This window comes from Paroedura picta, chromosome 10 (genome assembly GCF_049243985.1).
Source record: "Paroedura picta isolate Pp20150507F chromosome 10, Ppicta_v3.0, whole genome shotgun sequence".
NCBI lineage: Eukaryota > Metazoa > Chordata > Lepidosauria > Squamata > Gekkonidae > Paroedura > Paroedura picta.
Genome location: NC_135378.1, coordinates 40,535,394 through 40,559,034, shown reverse-complemented (window position 1 = coordinate 40,559,034; position 23,641 = coordinate 40,535,394). Strand labels below are relative to the sequence as shown.

At 42.7% G+C, this 23,641-nt stretch overlaps 1 protein-coding gene across 3 annotated transcripts; it reads right to left on the bottom strand.

The window, feature by feature from the left end:
- Positions 1 to 344: 344 nt before the first annotated feature.
- AGA (aspartylglucosaminidase) lies at positions 345 to 21,100 on the bottom strand. Of its 3 annotated transcripts, none has more exons than XM_077302363.1 (9): positions 20,798 to 21,100; positions 16,968 to 17,121; positions 14,985 to 15,097; positions 13,863 to 13,975; positions 11,205 to 11,319; positions 7,723 to 7,798; positions 6,915 to 7,022; positions 4,743 to 4,876; positions 345 to 4,091 (listed from the first exon to the last, which is right to left on the bottom strand). In XM_077302363.1, the coding sequence occupies exons 1-9, from the start codon at positions 20,943 to 20,945 to the stop codon at positions 3,991 to 3,993; spliced, it is 1,062 nt and encodes a 353-aa protein (XP_077158478.1). In that variant the 5' UTR covers positions 20,946 to 21,100; the 3' UTR covers positions 345 to 3,990. The 3 variants fall into 3 exon arrangements, with proteins under 3 accessions (XP_077158478.1, XP_077158480.1, XP_077158481.1); XM_077302365.1 differs by lacking the exon at positions 20,798 to 21,100 and adding an exon at positions 20,498 to 20,785 and having other exon boundaries at positions 16,968 to 17,140; XM_077302366.1 differs by lacking the exon at positions 20,798 to 21,100 and adding an exon at positions 20,498 to 20,785 and having other exon boundaries at positions 16,968 to 17,104.
- Positions 21,101 to 23,641: the final 2,541 nt, after the last annotated feature.

The following is a 23,641-nucleotide window of genomic DNA, read 5'->3' as shown; positions in this document are numbered from 1 at the left end:
ATTCATACTTTTACATCACTGGCTTGTTTTGTGCAGCTAGACCTTAGTGGTTTGTAACCCTGTTAACAATTGTTAGAAATATATGAGGACAATTACACAACTCTGAATCCGGAAATTGTAAGTGTTGTAGAGAGACCCCAGAGGTCTCCCATCCAGAGAAAAACCCAACCTAGACCTGTGGTTAGCGTCAGCAATTCTGTTGAATCATGTGCTCTCCAACCTTATCTTACCACCTGGGCAAACCAATGTAACATTCATTCGTATACCATAATCTGTGTACAGCAAAAAAGAGAGATACTACATGTATCTTTGGCATCTAGTATGTGAAATGAAGCTTCCAGCTCTAAACAGAAATGCAGAAGATTTATTTTTGTTTGGGGTACTTAGCATCATCCTTTAAAGATCAAGAATCCAATGACAAAACCATTATTAAAATTCTCATTAAAAGTAATAAGTCATTATCAATCTAAATATTTAGCTTTCATGAACAGATAAGCCTTTCATGTTGAAAGGAAGATCAAAGACCTTTAACATCCTCAGCAACATTTACAGAACAGACATCGTACATTTTTTTCAAAAGAGATGCTGTAGGGAAGGGCTTTCCACCCACAAGGAAAGGTCCTAAAATCAAACAGTATTTTTAAAGTATAATTGACATAATTTTACATAATTGCTATTTAAAGATTTCCATATAATTGACAAGAACATGACAGGGAATCAGCCAAAGAATATATTATCTAAACATGGAGTGGTAGATGAACCCCGGCTAAAGTTAGTTGATAATGGCAAACAGAACAAGATGAATGTTCTTATTTGGGTATTTATGCTAATCAGGGATGAACAGATATATGTTTGGGAATTGGAATAATAGAACCCAACTCTCCATACTGATGGAAAAGAGGAAATACATGGAGACAGAAGGGATGTGTCCACAAATACCTGACACTAAATTTGTGGGATAGAGAACAAAGCTGTGTGTCACCAAGTAGATATTTCTGTTGAATACTGATTCAATAAGGTCGAGTCCCCAACCTTTATCAGTCTGCAAGCACATTTGGAATTCTGATTCATTGTGGTGGGCAGAACAACAAAATGGCTGCCACAGGAAGTGCAGACACTAAACAGCTGCGGCTGTTTACCTTCAGTCAGTGAAGATCCTTGGGTTGTGGTAGCAGATGCTGCCAAAGCAACATTTTTATATACCTGCACAGCCACTCAATTCTCCAGTGACCAATCAGAAGCCATGCTGGGCAAAAGCTTTGCCTGCCATTCCCACTTTCTGAAAGCACCTGACAGGAACCAGGGAAGGTGTTGGCTGGTGTCTTAGCTCCCACAGGCACCACATTGGAATCTGCTGAAACAGGCACTCAGGTAATGGGGCCTTGCCCCAAATTTCAGAACACATCCATTTAGGATTAAATCGGCTGGGGTATATGCCATTAAAAGTATTTGATTTGATTTGAAATTTGCTATGGAGGCACCACAAGGTGGGAAAGCAGTTAAATGGCTAATGAGATTAAAGTCTTACTACTTTATTATTTATTTATTATTCAATGTATATACTGCTCCTCCCCACAAGCAGGCTTGAGACGGTTTATAAGACAGTTTACAATCTTTCCATCTTTCCATATATATAAAGCAGTAAGAGGGTGGGAGGAGTGGGCACTCATTGCCAGCAAATCAGGTATGCTTTCCCATCCATGGTTGGCCATCTGTCCAGTGAATGGCCAATCAGGAAGGCTGTCCCACCTCTGGCCGTGAAATAAGTGCCAGCTGGTGAGCGGGAGGGTGCCCCATGGGGTAGGGAGGGAGGAGGGAGGGAGCCCCTGCCAGTGCTTCCCCCCACCCTGAGCAGCCCTGGCCACAGCCTTGGTGGCACTGCAGGGGTGAAGTAGGGAGAGGTCGAGCCAGTCCCTACCAGCACTCCTGACACCCTGTACAGTCGCGGCCTTGCCGGGCTGTAGTGGGGCTGCCCAGGGTGGCAGGGGGAGGAGCCGTGTCCCTGCCAGCACTTCCCAACCACACCAAAAATGCTCAATGAGCGCTTCCTGCAACTGCCCCAAGAATGCCTGCCAACACCTTGCTGAGTCTTTTTAGGATGATAGAGGGAGGAATGGGTTCCCGACAGGCACTTCCCCCTGCCGCTTGAACAAACCTGCTGAGGCTTCGGCCAGCCTTTTTGAGGCAGTGGAGGAAGAAGCGAGGTCCCTGGCAGCACTTCCTCCTCCCCACCCCAAAAATGCCCACCAAGGCCTCTCCAGTCATCAGCTGGGCTGCCCATGGCGGGGGGTCCTAGTGCCCACCGTATTTTGATATATAACTGGCTTTTTGGCCATTATATAATAATACAAATAAAACCAATACCCCATATCCATGTACCATCTATTTTGGTCCCAGACACCAGAAATCTGGGAAGGATGGCAGGAGGAATGCAATGTGGATCCATCAGCTATTGGTAAACATTTGTAAGAAGTGCATCACAAGGTCTTGCATCTGAATGAGAATGATCATGTGTTGGTCTCGGGCATCATTCTAAAGGTTTAAGGGCAGCAGGTTTGAAAGACTTTCTGGAATTTGTTTTCTGTGATTTGAAATGGCCAAGTGAAGGACTGGTGGGAGAATGCTTTGCTTCACTTGAGTAAAAAGCATGAAGAAAATAATATGTATCTGAGGAATGACTTGATATGGCACACTGATTAGCTGGTACATTTGTGTGCTGCTTTATTTTCAAGGCACTTGATGCATCCTACTTGAGCTACCAGTTTTTATTGCCACAACAAGCCTATAAACTACATGAGGCTGAGTGAGAGTAACTGGCCTGAGATTATCCACTGCACTTTAAACACATCAGTTAATGTTAAAGTGACTGTGGTATAGCAAGATTTAGAGAAAATATAATAAGGAACAAAAAACCCTAACAATTAGAAATTCAAGGAGAATAAAAAAGCTGGAAAAATCTTGTGCTTCATTTGTTTCTGTCTAAAAGTGAGCAAAGAGCCTCTTGTGGCGCAGAGTGGTAAGCGGCTGAAAGGCTGTCTGAAACCATGAGGTTGGGAGTTCGATCCCAGCAGCCGGCTCAAAGTTGACTCAGCCTTCCATCCTTCTGAGGTCGGTAAAATGAGTACCCAGCTTGCTTGCTGGGGGGTAAAGGGTAATGACTGGGGAAGGCACTGGCAAACCACCCCGTATTGAGTCTGCCATGAAAATGCTGGAGGGCGTCACTCCAAGGGTCAGACATGACTCGGTGCTTGCACAAGGGATACCTTTACCTTTACCTTAAAAGTGAGCAATAAATTGTTGTTCAAGGAAAGTTTTATATTGGTGTTTATAATTTCTTAAAAGTATTTAGTGAGGAAAAAAAATGAAATATTCAAATAAGCTAATCAATAGTCTTGCCAATTTTTGGTGACCTTGTCAGTCACACATTTGACAGATGGGCTCCTTCTTATATCACTGAACCAAGGTGGTATCAATCTAACAACATAGTTTGTTGTGTAGCCTTAGATTAAGAGATTAATTATAAAACTACAATGCTGCCCAAACTAGGTCCTTTCTCCTATGTTTTGTTCAATACTTCACTGTTAGACTTAGCTACATAAATGACCACATGCAACATGTGTCCGATTTCAGAGGGACCATTCCAAATAGAGAGAAAGCAAGGCCAGCTGATCTCCCCAGGAAAAACTGTTTTGTGACTGAATTGTGGTGCTTATTCCTTTACGTTCTGTTTAAGATGGTAACTTTGGCAGATCTTGACAAATTACCTTGTCCACTTTCTGAACTAGTACATTGTACCTAGACATTTCATATTTACTTATTGCAACTAGAAAGGAAAAAAACAGCTTAATCAGTAGCCACGTGGCACAAATTGATCTCTCCCCCTCTAGATTTACAGGAAATGTGCAAACATTTTTGTAATCATAGAAGCACTCAAAAGCTTCATTTTTTTTCCTTCAAATATTCTATGTAAATATTAAGAAGAAAACAATGTCAAATGCAGTCTACTATTTGTTCAGATGGTTGCCGCAAAGTGGGATTAGAAGCCATGAAATGAAATTGTGTGAATCCTGGAACTTTATTGCAGGCAGCACCTGTGGCAGGAAGGGGAAAGATAAGAAAATAAAGAGAGCCAACTATGAGAGATGCATTAATCTGACTCCTTGTCTTTTTTAACATCTAAGGATTCCACTAATAACTTGACTACAATGGTGTAATTGTTCTTTTATAACCTTAATTAACTCAGCATTGAGACTGCTTTTAAAGGTCTCTTTTTTAATCTTTGAAGAAGAACGTGCCTCCAAGCAGCTCCCTGGACCTCATATCCTTAAAATATAATTCAAAGTTTAATATATTTTGTTTCAAATTTACGTCTTAATACCAGGGAATGTAATGAGTCCTTGCATCGCTAATCTTTCAAACACAGAACTGTGGGAAATCAAAGATAAAAGAACTCCAAATAAGCAGCCTAACCCAATAAGCCATATTGATTAGCAAAATGATACCTCTGGCTGATCCAGTGGCTAGCTAATGAGTCACCCAGCATGACTGATCTCCCGAGTGCTTTGAACTCATTGCAGTCACACATTATTTTCCAAGGTGGCTATGAACGTTGTTTAAACATTCTCAAAGGAGTCATAGTCATACCTCGACCGATGCGAGAAACACAGGATACATGGGGAATCAACGTTTTGCTACCTTACACGGACATAAAATGAAAATGGAAGAAAATGTTGAAGACATACCATAGCTTCCACTTGTGTTGGCACAGATAACAGCACCGAAGAAGAATGGAGCATACTTCTGAATTCTAGAAATAACTTTCTGGCATGCCACCGCTGGCTCCATGCCTGCTCTCATATATTCCACGGCTTGATAGCTGGTTTCAAATAATGGACAGACAAGCATTCTCAAACTGTCCCAGAAAGCACGGCCCAGTTCCCACTTCCCCAATCAAGCAAATGATGGTTATAACCTTCTCCATTAACAAACAAAACTTATGAAAGGGAGCTCATGGAATTGCTAGTGCTCTCTGGAGCCCTTTGCAGAATCTCCTAGCTCTTTTAACAGGAATTTATATATGAGAACTACTCTTTGAGGACAAGGAAGGATGAGATAGGAAGGAATCACCATACCATTCCACAAATCTTTTTCACAAACAATCTTACTTTCATGGGACTCTTACATTTTTATTCCAGAAGCTCAGAGAGGCATATAGAGTTTTTCGGTCATCCATTTTATCCTTACAACAACCCTGTGAAACTGTTCAGACTGAAACTTAAGACAATGACGTGCCCAAGGTTGCCCAGTGAGCTTCATGGCTGAGTAAGGGTTGGAACTTGGGTCTCCCCGTGTCATGGGCCCTCCCCGTGTCCAGGGTTAGTATGGAAAGTGGAGTCCTTGGAGGAGGATGACAACATGTCCCAAGCCACACTTTGGCAGACTCTGCTAGTGAAATGGACCTACCAATGCTTCTTCCCCAAGGGACCCTGATTCAATATCAACACTGCTCCCTAAACAAGCAAGACTCTAAGGCTAGGAGGCCCCAGTATGGATCTGCTCACAACCAGACCATTACAGTTTCCCAAAGCATCCCAGGAGGGAAAAGGCTAGGGCTGAGGAATGGACCAGGTGCAGGAGGGCATGCCCCAGTACTCCTCATCAATAAAGGAGTTAATTTGGCTTGCCAGGAGAAGCCTAACTTGGGGCCCAAACACACCTGTAGGGAATCATCCTATATCCAGTGTGAGATCATCTTGTATGCAACCCTACTGATGAGCCTACCAATTGCCTGCCTTATTTCAGCTCTTGGAAATCTGCTACTTTACCTTGGACTACTTCTGCACTATGATTCTAGACTATGCTACTGAACCCTGGAATTTGACTTTGGTTTAAAGCCCTAAAACCCCTGCGGTGAGACCTGTTTTGGCCTGGAAACTGCCTCCAGCCCGGTGGGCAGGATATCCCAGTCCTAACATCATAACTTAATGGCTGTACTGCACTAGCTTTAAAAAAAATGCAAGAACATTTAAGAAAAAAAGATTTTGATTCTACAAATGTCAGAACGACAGGATTCCTCATACTAAATGGTTTTAACTGTGGTTTTATAATGTATTGCATATGAACTACATGTTGTAAACTGCTCTGAGCCCACAGTCAGGGAGGGGCAGTCTAGAAATAACTAATAAATAAATCTATTAAGTCTGGACATTATCTCTGTAAATGGAGGCCTTAAAGATTGTTTGTTGAGGCACTTCATAGTGCAATATTTTGCAGATTTAGTCGCATGTGTTTATTGCTTTCAGTGGCTATAAACTGGAGTACCTTTGTTACAGGAGCGCACTGTTAATTTACTGTCAAATCTTAGCTAAAAAAAATCAACGTATCAGGAAACTAGAATTCCAACTGCAAATTGGATCCACTTATTCTTCTGACTTGCTGTGAATAATTATTTCCATCAGAAAGACACATGCATTCTGATAACCAGGTATAAATAAATACCTGTATCTCATGGCAGCTATGGAAAGAGCCTTTCCTATACATGATTGGACATTTAAATCTTTCTTAAAATCAAAACTCTCATATTGGCAAAGATACCCCATATTGGCAAAGATATTCCTTGCACGTAATAGAGGGTGTCCAACTGCACAGGAATAATTTTGCTTCATAGAATAACCCACCACTGTAGCTTGGAAAATCACACCGGCTCCTTTTTGCAGAGGAAAGAGACTGGAATGCAAAAAATGAGCATGGGAACCCATAGTCCAGTAATCAAGCAAGCCTGTCTATCATTTTTTATGTTAGGACTTTCTGAATTTTAATTGGGAACTCAGTGAATTCACAATTCTTTCTTCACCCAGAATCTCCCCCAAATGATATAAAAGCTGTCTTGTCCCAAACATTATAAAATCAAAAACCTGGGCAAGAAGCGCATCATAATGTCACCATCTCCAGTGGCAGCAGCAGCTCCAGCTGTACTATCAGCATATGCTCCAGCTCCAGCTATGGGAGAGTCACCCACACGTCTAAGCCAGAGGAAGGAAAATAATATTAATAGCGTCTTTGGTTAATGAGTACAATTTTTGACATTTCCCATGTAAGAAAACAGTTTATAAGATGAATTCTCCATGAAGCTGAATATATGTGTTGGGTTTTTTACCAGTTTAGCTGTAAGTCACCTGTGTTACTGAACTCTCCTTCACAGAAATGAGAACTAGATCCATGTCTCAGTACTTAATGACAAGTTTGGTACCAGGGAACAATTCCATTATTTTGAATTTGACACGTTCCTTCTGCTATAAAAATTAACCTACATCAAAACATTTCATGACAACTCTGGGAACTAGGTGGGTAAGACTCCCCACTATAAATGAGAGGTCTGTGTCTGTAAAAGGCACATACTTGCTTAAAGTATGCTTGTGAATGTACATTTGGTTGGATTTAGATGTGAAATAGGCTGTTTTTGGAAAAACTACTAGCAAATACCAGTTCACTTCAATGCAGTCCTAAAGAATAAACTGTTGTAAGAAGTAATAGCTGCTGGGTAACAAGTTAGTGATTCTTCATGAACCTAGTTTTCCAAAATTCCTTTCTTTTGTAGTAACCTAAATTGTCCCTCTATTATAGGAGGAGTAAATACACACAGTGCACGGAACTGTTAGCTTTACAATTCAATTAAGAACATTCTCGAAATGTATGCACAATTATACTATGACAAATACAAACCCCTGGATTTTGTGGACAGCACCATTTGTAGATGTCCCTGCAGCAATGCATCCATTCTGACCAATAACAATCATGCCTACAAAAGAAAAAAAAAGCAAAACTGATATTGTCAGATTTTGGAAGCTAAGCAGGGTCAGCCCTGGTCAGTATTTGGAACCAATTCAAGGGGAGGATGAGGACGCTTCTGCCCTAGACAAAGTCAGCAGGCCCACTGGCTACCTCTGGCTGGACACACACAATGTGGGGAGCAGGTACCTGGTCATATTGGTGGTAGAAAGTGCAATCAAGTCACAGATGTCTAACAACAACCCCATACGGTTTTCAAGGCAATAGAGGTAGTGTGCCATTGCCTACTTCACTTACTTTGGCCATATCATGCCATCCAACTCATTGGAGAAAGCGATTATTGGTCAGTGAAAAAGGGAAACCAGGCTGACAAAGAACACGGTAGTTCGACAAAATCAGATGGACACCAGCCATAGCACTGCATGGCTGAGGGAGGCGATGCGGGATTGAACATTGTGGAGCGGCTGTGCCATGGGAACGCCAAGAGTCAGACACAACTGAATGGCTGACAACAATAACAACAGCAGCAACTTCCACATCACAACCCTGGTATTCCTTCAAGGTCTCCCATTCTAATACTATCCAGGCTGACCCAGTTTAGTTTCTGAGATCTGACAAGTTTATTCATAAAATAAGGCCGGGACTGTAGAGGTGGCGTGGAGTTAGCAGGGTGGCACAGCGTAATTTTTCCAGGCAAGGTCAGCTGTCAGGGAGGGACTTAAAAGGAAATCCTACACAGAAGCTGGGAGGCCAAGGAGGCACAACTTGGAAATCAGAGCACAGAAGCACACAATATGGTGCCAACAAGGAGTAAGGGAGATGCCCTGGGAGCTACACAATGCCCATTTACGCACTGGGAACTTCACTGCCCCAGCTCCCGTGCAGGAGCACGAATCGGGGGCGGATGAGGCACACCGGACCAAATGCTCCCCTGTGTGGGTGCAGGAAGAGGTGAGGCAACCTGTCATGACTAAAACTCTAGCCTGCAGCCTGGCATGAAACCTCCAGTGCATAAATGGTCATGGAGATGTATTGTGATGGCCAGCTGCCAACAAGAAGTTAGTTGTTGCTAACCCCAGCACCTTCTGACTCTTCTTGAGGCTGGGTCTTCTCCCAGCCTGCTGCGGGTGCCCTGACCTTGCTCGGCAGCAATAGCCAGGACCGCACTCTGACTTCTAGGAACAAAGTTTTGGGGAGAGGCAGAGAGAGCTATGGAAAAGGAAGAATGCTGGAAAGTCTTCTTCTGCAAAGTCTGTGGATAACTGGCTGAATGTCACTCTTACTGTTGGAGAACAAAAATGGGCAGTCTGCCTGCAGCAGGCAAAATGCCTCATTAATGCTACATTGTCCCGTTCAGGTCCTGCTCCTTCTCCTTCACAGCAAGTCATATTTCTAAAAAAATGAAAACTATGGTTGTAAGAGTACTGGCTCAGGCAAGCTGCCAAGGTGTGAGTGTTCATGAGGACATGCCTTAGTAAGAGCTCTAGCATTTGACATTTTTAAAGTGCTAACTGCTTGGTGATGAGAAATTTAATCACACTAGAAGTGTCTCCTTAAGTGACTGTCAAGGAGATGTGCTCCCAAGCCACTTAGGTGCTTCTGCAAATTCCATATCTAATTGCTGGGCAGATGGCAGAGACCAAACCTGGAAAACTCCCTGTCCTGGCTTTAGTAAACGTTTCCAATGTGAACCTGATCTTGGTATTTGGAAAGATTTGCCAGATCTAAGTAGTTTGGGAATGTAGGCTCTGAGAATCAAGTCACTGTAGAGCATTAGGTAACTGTGATATGATTTCTTCAATAATAAGAGTTACTTCAATGTACTTTTAGCAAGAAGAGATGCAGAGTTCTGGCCTGAAAACTAGCAATGGAACTAGATCTTGTTTTGTTCTTGCAGTATGTTTTACCTTTCCTTATCATTATGTTCCTCTGACTGAAAGTCTTGAGCGAACAATATGTTTTACTCAGTTTTTGTTACAGACCCCCCCCCCCCAATAGAAGGAAAGTGTGTGTCCAGTCCTTATATCCCCGTCAGAAGTTGGCAGGGGTGTTGCAAAGAAGGGACACAGAGTGCAGAGGTATAATGCACATTGCAGTTACCTTGATTAGAGCAGAGGCAAAGTGTTTTGGGCCAGGAAATAAGCATTTGTAGTGTGATAACAATCCTGTGTCTTCATTCAACCCGGGAGGGGGAAGGAGGCATTATTCAATCTGCGAATGAATTTAAATTCAGCAACCTCCCATTGTAATCTCCCCTTGAAGCTTTTCTCTGTTTGAAGACTGCCACTGTTAGTTCAGTAACGGAATATCACAGAAGATTAAAATGTTCTCCCTCTGGCTTTTGGGTGTTGTTTTAAATGACAGATTTACACCCGTTACTGTTTTGTGTGTAGGGCCTGACCTGTTTGTCTGATGTAGAGAGTGGAAGGGCACTGATGACATCTGATGGCATATGTAACATTGGAAGATGAAAAAGTAAATGAACCTGAGATGTCAGAACTTGTGTTGATGTCTCTGGTGACTGTTGTGGGCGTGAATATGGGGACAAAGCTAGCACCTTGGTTGGTTGCAGGTCCTGGACACAAAGCCCTTGGCCATGTTAGGAAATGTATGGTTGTGGGTGAAAAGTTCTTTAAGGTTAGACTGTGGGCAATAGAAAGAGCATTAAGGTCGGGCATAGGTTGTTCATGATGCTTTGAACTGTTTTGAGCTGAGAGTTGCATGTGACCACCAGTGGTGGTGACTCTCAAAAGCTTAAGAGCCTCAAAATCTGACTGGCCTCTAAGGGGTTACTGGAATTGACTCTAGCTGTTCCACTACTAACCAACATGGCTACCTCACAAGACTTTTTTTTCTTGGTGCATTAAATTAATGAAAGAAACAGGTTGACCAGTTGACCAGATTCTCAAGCTAAACAGAGAAATGTAAGCTAAGGTGTCCACAATATCTAAGTACCCGAGCAGCTTAGTCCGTATTTTACTGCATCACTGACGTTCTCTTGTCTATCTACTAATTTCACAAGGGCCTGGAACAGGAAAGTCAGAGTAGGAGAAGATATCTGTGCTTTTGTTTGCTCTTCCTGTCTCCAAGTACAAAGTTTAGGCATGGTCTGAAGTATGAGCCAGGCACAATTAACCTAACAAGCAAAGGGTTCTTGGCTTATGCCCTGTGACTTTGGCTCATCAGATCCAGGATCAGCCTAAGGTGCAGCTAGTTATTTTCTGTTTATTTTATTTAAATTGTATTGTTGTATTGTTGCAAGCGATGTGGAGTCCCTCAAAGGGGGGGGGGAATATGCAGGAAATTAATATTCTAAATCAGTTATCTGTACCTTACATCTAATTACATAAATTTAATCAGATCTCAAAGAATCATAGGTCTGTCAAGCATGACATAAGGAACAAAGAAAAACATACCAATCGTGTCATGATTATGAACTTGGACTGTTTTCTCCAAGGCATTCTCTTCCTTACTGAAATCGTTGGCTTGTTTGTATGGTCCACATGATTTTGAAGCATCTGGTATAACATTCTGCAATCAAAGTGTTATTCACATTAAATCTTTAAGACAAAAGCATCTCACAAACCTGTGTCTTTTTGTAAGTCAAATATAGAAGCCAATTTCCATACTAAAAGGATAATATAAGCTTCTTATATATGCCAAGAACAAAGTTTTGTTGAAAGCAAATTACTGTAGTTCCGAAGCTTTAAACAAAGAACAGACAAAGGCATACATCTCAATTTAGAGACACTCAATATTGAAACACTTCAGTTACAAAAAAACCTCTCTCAGATCTCATGTTGTTATGTGATTTGCAAATATGTCCTGCAATGAATAGCCAGAAGAGAAATAAAATACTATGTGCAAAAAAAACAGCATGATAATATTTCTTACCACCTACAGCTGTAATTTAAGATCAGTTCTTCCCAAGCCTTACGAGCATCCCTACTGGTTATGATAAGACAACTTGCATATATTTAAAGCTACACTGCTAGTCTTTGTAGGATTGAAGCCTCATAACTCAACTTACTACTTCCCCACTGTGCACACTTTGCAAACTGCAAGACTCCTTTATTCTCCTTTCATTGGTGGCTCAACTAAAGTAACAAGGACTTTTGTGGTTTAACAAACTCAAATTTGCCCTTGCTAGACTTCCAATATCTCTCCAGTGATCCTGGTTTCTTAACAGGGCACTCCACACTTTGTGATTTCAACAGAGTAACATGCAGGAAACAGCCCCAGATGTGGCATTTTCGCAGGCAGCAAGTAAGGAAACCTATTCTGTACAATCACAATTTGCTCCCAACTCAAGATTGAAACAATGGCAGTGGAGATTCTGGTGATAAATTTTGATTTATCTACCAGTTTGGCTCAAGTGTGTCTGGTTACGGAGGAAGAGAAGATTATGCTTGGGTGATTACACATAGTTTTTTCGCATTGCATCTGGCATCTCTGCCTCCTCCTTAGAAAACATATAATCAAAAGAAATAAAATGGTTGCACACTTAATCCTTTGGCATTTTTGTGCATCTTAACATGCTAACCTAACAGAAAATTGTCAAATTTAAGATCTGAAAATTAGTATTTTAAACTATATGTGAAAGTTATGGATTTGAAGCCAGTTTAGGATTGCAGCCATAATGTAAGATAATGACATCACATTGGTTTCTGCAAGGAACTGGCATTTATACAGGATAACCCAGATGATCGAAATGAAGCATCACATCATATACATGTACAAATAACTGGGGAAATAAGCTGTTCTCATTCATTTCACAAATGCTGAGCAAGTCAACTTGAAGCAACCAGGCTTCAAAGGATGTAAACGAAGCAACTAGAAGGCTCCACACTGAAAGGGAAGCATATAAGGCAGTGGTCCCCAACCTTTTTATCACTGGGGACTGGTCAACGCTTGACAATTTTACTGAGGCCCGGGGGGGGGGGTAGTCTTTTGCCGAGGGATGTCGCCGTCTGAGCTCCTGCTCCACTTGCTTTCTCGCCGGCACCGCTTTCTTCCCGCAACCCACTGGGGAGTGCTGCCAGCAGCAGTTGCGCAGTACCACACCGAGGGGGAGCCCCAGCCATGGCGGCTGACAGAGAGCACCAAAGGTGATCTGGCGGCAGAGTAGCCCCCGAGGCAGCAGCCAGGGAGGAGGCCGAGGAGGAGCCACGGCCTGGTACCGACTGATCTACGGACCAGTAAAGGTCCCTAGACCGGGGGTTGGGGACCACTGATATAAGGTATGATGTTGAAGGATGGGAGTGACAAATAGGAGAATGTGGCGGGCTTTAGTTAGTTCCCAAAGGGGATCCAGTTGAAAGTCCTTAGTAGGAAAGACTCTTGAAAGAAAATGGGAAGGGGAGAACTTGTCTTTGTAACATATTATCATGACATCTGTTGCCTATAAAAGCAAGAATGACTGATGGAAGTTCAGAAGCCAGGAACTTCAGTGGCTACTGCTGATCGAGCTGGTGGTCAGACAATTAAAGAGGCTCCTGAATATTACTTAAGGTACACCCAGCTCCTTTGGAGTAGTTCAGTGAAAGGCTCCCTCAAAGCTATAGTTCCTGCGAAGCGTCTTATTCTTCAGTTCCTTCAGCAACTGTTGCAAGCTTTGCAATTTTAACAACTGCTATCCCTCCTATAACATTTCATCTTACTTCCTTTTCTTCCAATGGCAAATTATATATCCAAAGATAACAAAATTTTGCAGACATCCATACTAAGTCCAAACAAAAGCTACATTTAGGGAGGGGGGAATGTATAAACGGGATACTATTTGATAGCAGAACAAAGTTCGAGTCCAGTGGCACCTTTAAGGCCAGCACAATTTGATTCAAAGTACAAGTTTTTGTGTGCAAGAACGCTCCTTCAGATACAGGAAAGTTTATATCTTGAATCAAACTGTGTTGGTCTTAAAGTTGCCACTGGACTCAAACTTTGTTCTGTTGCTTCAGACCAACCTGGCAACCCACCTGAACTGATTTTATTTTTAACCTTATGAAAAAAATCTTCTGTAAACAGCAATGCAGTCAACCAGGGCTATAGAGGGGTACAAAAAAGTTGTAGAATACCTTCCAGAAGTTTGGCTGACAGTTTTGATTAAGCCACTTTAAATGTATTGAAAGAGATCCCTGTGTAGTCAAATCTTCACTCGGAAATCCCATGCTTTCTGCAAACATGGTGGCTTTGAGGAAGATAGAAAGAAAAGTGATAACCAATCATCTCTACATATCATATAACAGACATGCATGACCGTGACATCCATTAGTTCAGATATGAACCAACTACATGAAACTGCAGCTAGGCACTTTAAACTAAACAACATCAACCTCAGTCCATCACAATGGCCAGTTCCTATAGTCTATATCTGCACATGTACATTACATTACAAGAGGGGCTTCTCATTTTGCGGCATATTATTCACAGTAGATATACTGACAACATTTTACATGGTTTGGGAATAAGAAGTTTTGGCTTTCCTTAATACGACTAGCAAGCTAGGAGAAAATATGTACATTTACAAGAGGTAACTGAATGAGTCATGATAAATATTCAAATTACTATCACACTACCAAACAGGCGCAGGAGGTTCCAAAAATATTTTAGATTCCTGTGATTATTCCTGAATCCCCTGAAGAAATTGTGCTGGCTTTACAAAACAAGTTTAACATAGTTATTTTTATTTTGTCTACACTATCAGAGATGTATGGAACAGAGGAAACTGCCTTGGGGGACTTATTTTGATATCTACTCCCTCTTAAAGAGTTGTGTTATTGTTAACAGCCATAGATACCTTAAGAATATGTATCTAATGCTAAAATCCTAACAAATAGTTTTAAGATTGGCAACAACATCCTTTTGGTCTTTGTTGTATTTACCATCGACAACTTCAAACTGCTCTTGTCTGAGGAATAATCACTGTGAACTCAGTGGGACTCGATGTCTGAGTAAACATACACAGGGTCAGTCTGAATAATAAACAGGGCAAAGATAAGCCACCAAGTTCAGTTTACTGCTATCCAGCTAAAATGAGTTATGATTATTTACCACTAAAAGCAGTTAGTTTGCTATACTTTATTCCATTCATTTTGACAGGATCGAATTAAAACTCATTTAGGTGAGATCTGAGGCATTGCTTTTCACCATTGCCTGGATCTAAAACTATCCTTTCAAAACAGCAGATGGGAAGTTACCTGACTCTCCAACCAGTAAGGTGTGCCTGGTGTGTTGTATCACTTTTCGGGCCACGCCAATAGCATTTTTTATCCGTCTGAGATCTGCAACGGCCCCAACTTCCATCGTGTTGCTAGACAAAAATGAACAGAAACTAAATGCCAAAAGGCAGATAAACATACAGCAAAGAATACTTAAAAGAGAAGACTAACAGGTAATACAAAACAACACATGCTTGTGAAGAACAAACATTGAGTTGGAACCAGACTAAATTAGCAATTTCTACCATTTCCCCCTTCCCACTGCACCACCCCCATAAAGGTTTGATAATGGGAATCATTTTTGAGAAATATTGGTGGGGGGATATATTAGTAGGCATATTGCTTTGAGGACTAAGTCCATCCCCTCAGAGGTGACAAACATTACTAAATAATTTTCTAGTATATTAATTTGACCCCAAAGTGATAAGGCTAGCATTTTCAGTCACCTGAAACATCACCAATATTTCAAAATATGGTGTTAATGTTCTATGGAACACATCCCTACATTTCTGGGGATTAACAATCCTAAATACTTGATTTGCTGTACCATCTATTTCACAGCTTGACAGATCAGGTGTCAGAGTACCATGGCACCGAGGAAGTTGCGGAATTATTTTATTGTAGTCTCTGTCTGCAGTTCTTAATCAAAGTACAAAGTTTATTTTGCATCAGAATGCATAAAATAAAAGCGACTGAAGTTCTTCCAACTGTTTCACTGAACTTTACACCATTCAATGGTTGCTTTCTATACTGGCTCCAATATGTTGGGGACTCTTTGTTCTGGTACCTTTGAAAAACAACAGTGTATCATCATCATTGGTATAAAACACTAATTTGAGTTGGGTTTCTCTTATTTTTATCCCCTTGACACAAGTATTTGAGAGCAAAATCATATTACAAAGTGAACAAGGAGTGAATCTGCTTGGTTCTCCCGCTTCAAGCAAAGGATTGAGTAATGGATTTCCTTCAGATGTTGCACTGGTGGCTTAGATATGTCATGCTAGCAGTTTAGTCATTAGTTTCAGGTATCTGCAGTGATCCTCAACCTTTTTCAGGCTGGGGACCGGGGGGAGGAGAGGGAGAGTGGCGCTTGCCATGTGGCCACTCTCCCTCTTCCCCTCCCCAGTCCCCGGACCTCCCTCTCTCCAAGGCTTGAGCGATTTGGCCACCAAAGCGGCCAATCGCTCCCGGCACAGCAAGTGCTGCACTGGGGGGGGGGGGAAGAGAGGGAGGAGCACCCAGTGACGCACCGGTGCCCACGCCTCACTCCCCCCTGATGTGGCTTGGTACCGAGGGCTCCACAGCCCAGTACTGGGCCACGAATCAGGGGTTGGGGAACACTGAATTCTAAGGGACTGCTCTCCCAATATGCCCTGCTGTGACAGTTGTGCTCATCTGATGAAAGTCTTCTGAAAGCACCACACAGTCAATGGGCGACATCGATAGCTTTCCATTTATTATTTTATTTATTATTATATTTATAGACCGCCCTCCCCGGAGGCTCATGTCTTAGCAGTCTCTGTTATGGCTCCCATATTATGCAACAGCCTGAGGAAATCAGGAAGAATCCCCAGAATGTGAAAAAGGATATGTTCTGAAGAGCGTTTTTATAATAGGAATAGAGCTGTAGTTTATTGTATGTAATATTTTGTCTGTATAAGGCTTTTTTCTAATCCACCTACTGCATTACTTATGGTAATTCTTACATGGTTTCCCTTTATTGCATGGCTTTTATAATTTTGTGATATGCCTTAAGTCTCAGAGAGAAAGACAGTCTGGAAGGAAATAAAAATAGTTATTAAGGAGTAAACCTCTCATAAACTTCAAATTAAAAAAATGGTGAAGATGGCAGGTCAGAACGGTCTGTGATCCACTGAAGCAAATAGAAAAGATTCTGCAGATTTCATGCCAGATTTCCCATGTCTGTGAAGAGTTTATGGGTTCTCCGTATGGATTTCTTACCCATCCATAATCATCGCATCCAATGTTGTTTCTCCATGTTCATCTGGACTTCCACCATACCCCACACTTCCATCGCACTGCTCAATTTCACACTGGCCACAACCTTTTTCTACCGCATCAAGTTCAGAGCCCCCTGCCTGTAACGTGTTCCAAGCTGCAATCAATAACAGAATCTGCCATCATAGAGTGGTGTATAAGGCATTTTGTATGAAAACATAAAACAATCCTATCTTTAAAATACAACTCCCATACCTGAAAAAAAATCCCATATCATCAAAGAATCATGAAATAGTTTCATGAATAATCAACAATTACAAACAGAATTTAATTATAATCCCTCAAAGGAGGAGGAAGAAGAAAATTGGTTCTTATATGCTGTTTTTCTCTACTTTAAGGAGTCTCAAAGTGGCTTACAGTCACCTTCCCTTTCCTCTCCCCACAACAGACACCCTGTGAGGGAGGGGAGGCTGAGAGAGCCCTGATATTACTGCCTTCCCTTTCCTCTCCCCACAACAGACACCCTGTGAGGTGGGTGAGGCTGAGAGAGCCCTGATATCATTGCTCTGTCAGAATAGCTTTATCAGTGCTGTAGCGAGCCCAAGGTCACCCAGTTGGCTGCATGTGGGGGATTGCAGAATCGAACCCGGCTCGCCAGATTAGAAATCCGCACTCCTAACCACTAACCAAACTGGCTTTATTTGTATAACCTGGGGATGGGGACAAAATCCTTGCAGAAATTAGGGCTACCACTTTTATTCCCATAATTGGTTAACTGAAACAAAGTCCTTTGAAGTGTTTCTGCAGTCTTTTATTGTTAGCATACTTAGACTAGAGGGTATCCAACGTGTGTTGGCACCTATAGGCAATCCCAACCTGGTTCCAGGCATAGAACCACCCCCCATTTACCCATCTTTATACACCAAAGCAGTATAGAAAGATGCAGGACATCAAGTCCATCTCCCTCCCTCCCCATCCCTGATGTCCATGGACTACAATTCCCATAAGCCCCTGCCAGAATGTTCATTGGAATTGTAGTCCATGGACATCTGGAAAGCCTATAGTATGAGACAGTCAGAACAAAGGAGTCTTTCAAGGCAAAATAGAGGCGACCCCCACCGTCAGAATTCCTACTCAACCCCAAAGTGACTGGCTAATCTCATACTGTAAACAAACATATATACACACATTACTATCAAATCCCCCAAATTAAGTCCACTGAAATCAACTCAAGTAAGTCTACATAGGAGTACACTGTTGGCAGAAAAGGGTAGGTTCAGCTGATAGGGCAGACAGTTAATGCCCCTGCAACTAAGTCCCTTTCAGAATGTCTTAGAAGAAGGGATTACAAACTTATTACTGGAAAAGTCCCCTGCAGGCCAGCTCTGAGGGATAGCTAGTGGGCACATGAGAGGTAGCTATTTAGGATGTGTCCCTGAAACACTGGAATTCTCTACATCAGAAAAAAACAAAGTCAGCCACTCCCCACCAGTACCACCACCACTATGGAGCTTCCAAGCACTGGTTAAGATTGTTTTATTTTGGACCTAGTTTTATTTTTTTACTGGCCCCTTTTGTATCATTCTGTTTCTCTATTTGTTTTTATTGTCTATTAGATTGTGTTTATTTAAGATAGAGGGGAACAGTTTTATTGCTTTAAGTTACAGCTACAACTTTTGTGGTTTTGTTATTCTGCTTAATGTTTTTTTTTAAAGTGTACATAGCCCCAAGCATATTTTGTAGAAAGATATAAAAATGCAGTGAATAAAAGAAATAAAGACTTCAGTGTCAAATGTGTAGCATAATGGCGGCAAAAAGGCCCCTTCAAGCAAGGTCATGATATCGCCAGGCACATAAGAATCCTGAGGTATGCATAAAAATAATCATTTATAAATTTTAAAAATGTCTTCAGTTCTCCCCCCCCCACCACCACAAACTAGATGAGTGAGCTGCAGGGGAGGGAGAGTAGGTTTGCTCTAAATACTGAAAATGTCCTTCGGATTTGAAGGCGTGTAGGTGGATCAGGAGACTTCCTCAACGTTCATCTATTCACTCGCATGCAACTGCCTACAAGTCATGATGGTCAAAATATCAGTTTCCAAGCTTCCTTAAAGCCTAAGGCTACTAGAATTTAAGCAGGTGGGAGGAAAGACACATTCTGCCATCTCCCTGTCTCTTGTATATTTTTTCCTACCCTATCTGGCACTGACCGCCGTTCATTTATAGGCTACAGAATTAAATGGGCCATTTGTCTGACCTCAGCGTGTCTGTTCTCATTTTTCTTTACAGGCTTAAGTCTCCAATGAACTCATTACTGTTTAGAGGTAAAAGCAAGCTGCACATAGCATTGCCAACCTACAGGGTTTTTTGCTAGTCTTTTTTTTTTTTTATCTGGCCTTGCTCCTTTAATAGCAGCACAAGACACAGAAAACTAACGGAGAAGCTTTTCTGGCATGGAAATGAGAGATGGGAAATGCTTCATATGTCTTGTGTGTCAAGTTGCTGTTAAAGGCTGAGGAAAAGGGGCTGCTAAAAATATGGTGGCAAAAGCAAAATGTTAACCTGTTCATATGATGGATTACAATGTTACAGAGTGAGGGTTTTTGAGAGCGTTTAGTGACTGTAAACTTACTTCATAACCCAAGACAGATACTTGGCAGATGCAAAAGTTTGTGAAAATACATAAGGTAAAGAAAAAAACCTTCTTTTACCTATGGAGGCACAAAAACATGAATTTGCCTTCTATCAAATCAGATCACAGGCCTAACAAAGTCAGCCACCTCTGTTCTGCCTAGCAGCAGCTCTTGACTCTTCCACATCACCTGATCTTTTCAACTGAGGATACCAGTGATTGATTGAACCTTGGACCTTTACATGCAAAACAGAGGCTCTGTCCCTGAGCTATGACCCCACCCCAATTCAGGAATCTGAGGTAGAAGTTTGTATTCCCAATGCTGTGGAGAATCAGGAAGGCATACCCAGAAAGCAGCCCCTATTATCAAAACTTTGTATTATCAAACCTTTGTATTGTTACCTGCAGAGCAAATTTCAAAAAGCACTGATAACAGGCTTCTGAACTATGCCACACAGCTGACCAGAGGTTCCTGAGGCCCCGTGGCGCAAGACCCAGGACATACCCTACCCAGCACATCTTTGCACTCTTCTCCAATAAATCCTATCTAACCAACTCTCTCCCCTACAAAAAGTACAATTAGTATTATAGATCAGAATCCCTATTTCACTTAGGGTATAAATGGCATGGATGGTCAACAGATACTAAGAGGTAATGAATCTTCAGCAGGCAGTGCTGTGCATTCAGGAGAGACTTTGCTGTCAAAAGCCCTAGACAAAGGAGATGCAACTATCAGCTCGGACCCTGAGCTACAGCCAGTATGGGTTGCCCCTAAAATCTGTTTGTCAGTGCTCATACTCGAACATAACTTTAAGAAGTAATCTGATATATGCAGGGCATCTCCTCTCCACCACGAGCAATGAAAATGAAGCACACAATCCGATTGAAAGAGGTGGGGCACCTGGCAGAAGACTGAAGGGGAAATCCCACAGGTGTTCCCTTGATGAGCCAAAACCTGATCTCCTCTAGCCCACTGTAGGAGGGGACCTTTACTGATCCACGCTGACTTCGTCTGCACCATCGCAGCCTCCGAGGCCGGCCATGATTTGGGAAGGGGGGCGCTCAGGGACCGGGACTGCTTTGTTCGGACGGTTCCTCTGCGCTCTGGAGCAAATGATTAGCATGCGGGGGAATGGGGCCAAGCGGCGGTTGCCAGAGAAGACCGGCTTGCCGAGGCGGCTTCCACGCACGAGCACAGCACCTGCTTCTGTCGCGTGCCTGAATGGCCAGGTGTTGAGGACCAGTGGCAGGTCAGACGCCCCGGCGCTGCATGGGGCCAAGCCCCCGGCCGCCTGCAGCACCAGCAGGACCGACCACCACCGCTCGCACGCGCCGCCGCCGTTTCTCATGGTTAGCGCCGCTCGACGCCTGTAGCGGCTCCCAATTGCTTTCGCTTTCGGCCGCCTCCCGGCTGCGCAGGGACGTCAGCCGCGCGCGCCGGAGAGCGGCAGGGCGGAGCGGGGTGCTCCGCCGGGCTGGGCGTCTGCCGCTGTTGTCATCAGGGGCCGCCTTGTCGTTACCCAGCGGGGTTCCTTTCTCTTCGCCGTGCGCAGCCGGCCAGGCACCGCCTCTCGCTCTCCCCCTCCAGGTCGGCAAAGAGAGGCCGGGGAAGCGGCAGACAAGTTTTTGCAAGCAGGGCTCGTTGCGCGCATGTTGGATAATGCACTTTAGTAGTAGGTTATCCTGCTCTGCGCAGGAAAGTCCAACTGCAGAAGCACATTGAAATTGTGTGTAATTGGGCCAGGACCGGATAGGAGGGGGCTGAGAGACAGAGGGCACAGACATGGGATAGGGAAGCTGCCCATAGCCTGCCTGGAACCTACGGTTGCCACTGGCAGGGGATAGCGGAATAGGGCTGCCCGGTCGTGGTTGGGAAGTTCCTGAAGATTTGAGGATGGAGCCTGGGGAGGACAGAGATCTCAAGGGGGCACAGTGCCCAAGAGTCCACCCTCTTTGGTGAAATGCATCTCTGTTCTCTGGTGATGCATACTGGGGGATCCCAGGAGGCTGATATCCCCACTCATGTCCACAAAAGAGCAGAAGGCCTGGTCAAGATGGTTGGACAGAATGAGGCCAGGTGGGGCTGCCCTTGCAAGATGGAGTGTGACCAAGCAGGGGACCCTGTTTCTCTGTGCAGTGAATTTATTTAGATTTATATCCCACCCTGCACTCAGTGTCTTCAGGCAGATAACAGCATGAATAAAATAGAACATAGATACATAGAGAACTCCCACTTGCTTGCTTGGAGTAATTCAAGTGCCCTGGGAGTTGAGGGATGGGGTTAGGTGCATTTTTTTTCTTTTCTTTTTGATTGTGTCACAGTGTATGCATTATTTGCATTATTTTGCATGCTCATACAAAAAGAAGGGGGGAGGCAGAACAGGAGGTAGGACTGCACACTTGCCTATCTAGAATGCAAAACACATGCTGTGATTGGAGTCCTGACCAGTGACGGGTGAAAACCACAGAAGCAGAACGCTAGGGGCAAATTCAGAGTCTACATTAGAAACTGATGCAGTGAAAATATGCTGGCAAATCATGACTGCGGAATCAGTCTGAGCAAAGGGAAGAGGGAGGAAATGTTCAAGCCTGATAATTAACTAGGCTTGTGTCTGTCAGGAACAAATGAAATTTGCTTGTGATATCTGAATGGAGCCTTTCGCTGATTCACACCACAGTAAAGTCAATCACAATAGCACACATGGGGAACATTTATGGTCATCATTTTCCAAATGTACTCCTAAGGCAGTTTACAACAAAGACAATGCTACTGCCTACTGTAGCCCACAGGGTTGCTGAGAGGATAAAATGGATAACTCACATGTGTACAGCCCTAAACTCCTCCAAAGAATAGTGGAATTGTGCAGGTGAAATATATAAATACTTTATATTGAGGCTCCTACTGCTTCACTAGTTGTGGTCTTTGTGAAATATATATTATTTCCTGTTCGGTCTAGTTTAGGAATAAGTTATTCTTTTGACTTACCTATTCTATTTCATGTAGAATTTGGCCCTATAAACTGCTATGGGAGAAGGTGTGACTTAGTAGGAGAAAAGCTGCTTTACAAAACGGTCCGCATTCCATTCCTGGCATCTCCAGTTAAAGGATCAGATAATGGGTAATATCTGTATCTGACACCCTGACTCACCAATTCAAGCCAACAGTACTGACTTTGACAGCCCAGTGGTCTGACTCTATAGAAGTCAGTTTCATGTGTATTCACGTGCTATTTTAAAAAGCCTCAGAATACAAAGAACAAATACAAGAGGAAAAGCAAACAAACCTTTGGCTTCTTATTATATAGATCAGACTACCCAAATCCAAGGTTTTGACCACAGATGAAGACATTTTCGAATTGGTTTGACAAAGAACTGGCAGACAGGACAGCAGGTGTGAGGTTTTGAAGCCCAGTGTCTAGCTGCCTTTCATCACAGCTTTTGATAGCTTTTATTAGCCTACAAGTTATGCTTGCATGATTCAGGCTGCATGCCTCATGATCAATAGTAGCTTATGAATGTCTGCTTCCTGAGTTTCATCACATCATAATTGTCCATGCATCTTTTTTAGTGATTTTGCTACAGTTGAGAATTGTAAATGCAATTTTGTAGTGGAAGCAACTAAAAATCACTGTTGATTTTGTCTGATCATTTATTAACAGGCTTATACTCTTCCCCATGGTGTTCCTCGATTCTGCTTTTCTTTGCTCTTCCACTAGCAGTTGCTAGCCATAGAGAGATACACAGAAAGGTTAAGAAGTGTCATATAAGAAATGAATTAAAAACAGAACTTTGTGTAAACAAGATTTGTTCTGGATTTCCTGGGATTTCACCCTTACAGAGCCTCTGATGCCAAGGTCAAGTTATCACAATGATCAAGTCTTCTTTTTAAATGTTTGATTACTTCTGTTGACCTTTATTATGAAGGGCTATGCAGTCTGATGGTGATTCAAGTGCTCACCCAAAGTCTGTTATTTCTTTTTACAATAATAGTATACCTTCAGGCTTCAAATAAACAGCTTGGACATTCTAAAAATATTGGGTGTGT

Bases quoted from the DNA above. Each gene is read 5' to 3' on its own strand.
- AGA (XM_077302363.1), bottom strand. From the start codon at position 20,945: ATGAGAAACGGCGGCGGCGCGTGCGAGCGGTGGTGGTCGGTCCTGCTG. The intron at 17,122-20,797 runs GTGCTGTGCTCG...TATTGATTGCAG, and splicing joins CAGGCACGCGACAGAAGCAG to CTTGGAACACGTTACAGGCA. The intron at 15,098-16,967 runs GTAAGAAATCCA...ATTTTTGTCTAG, and splicing joins GATGCGATGATTATGGATGG to CAACACGATGGAAGTTGGGG.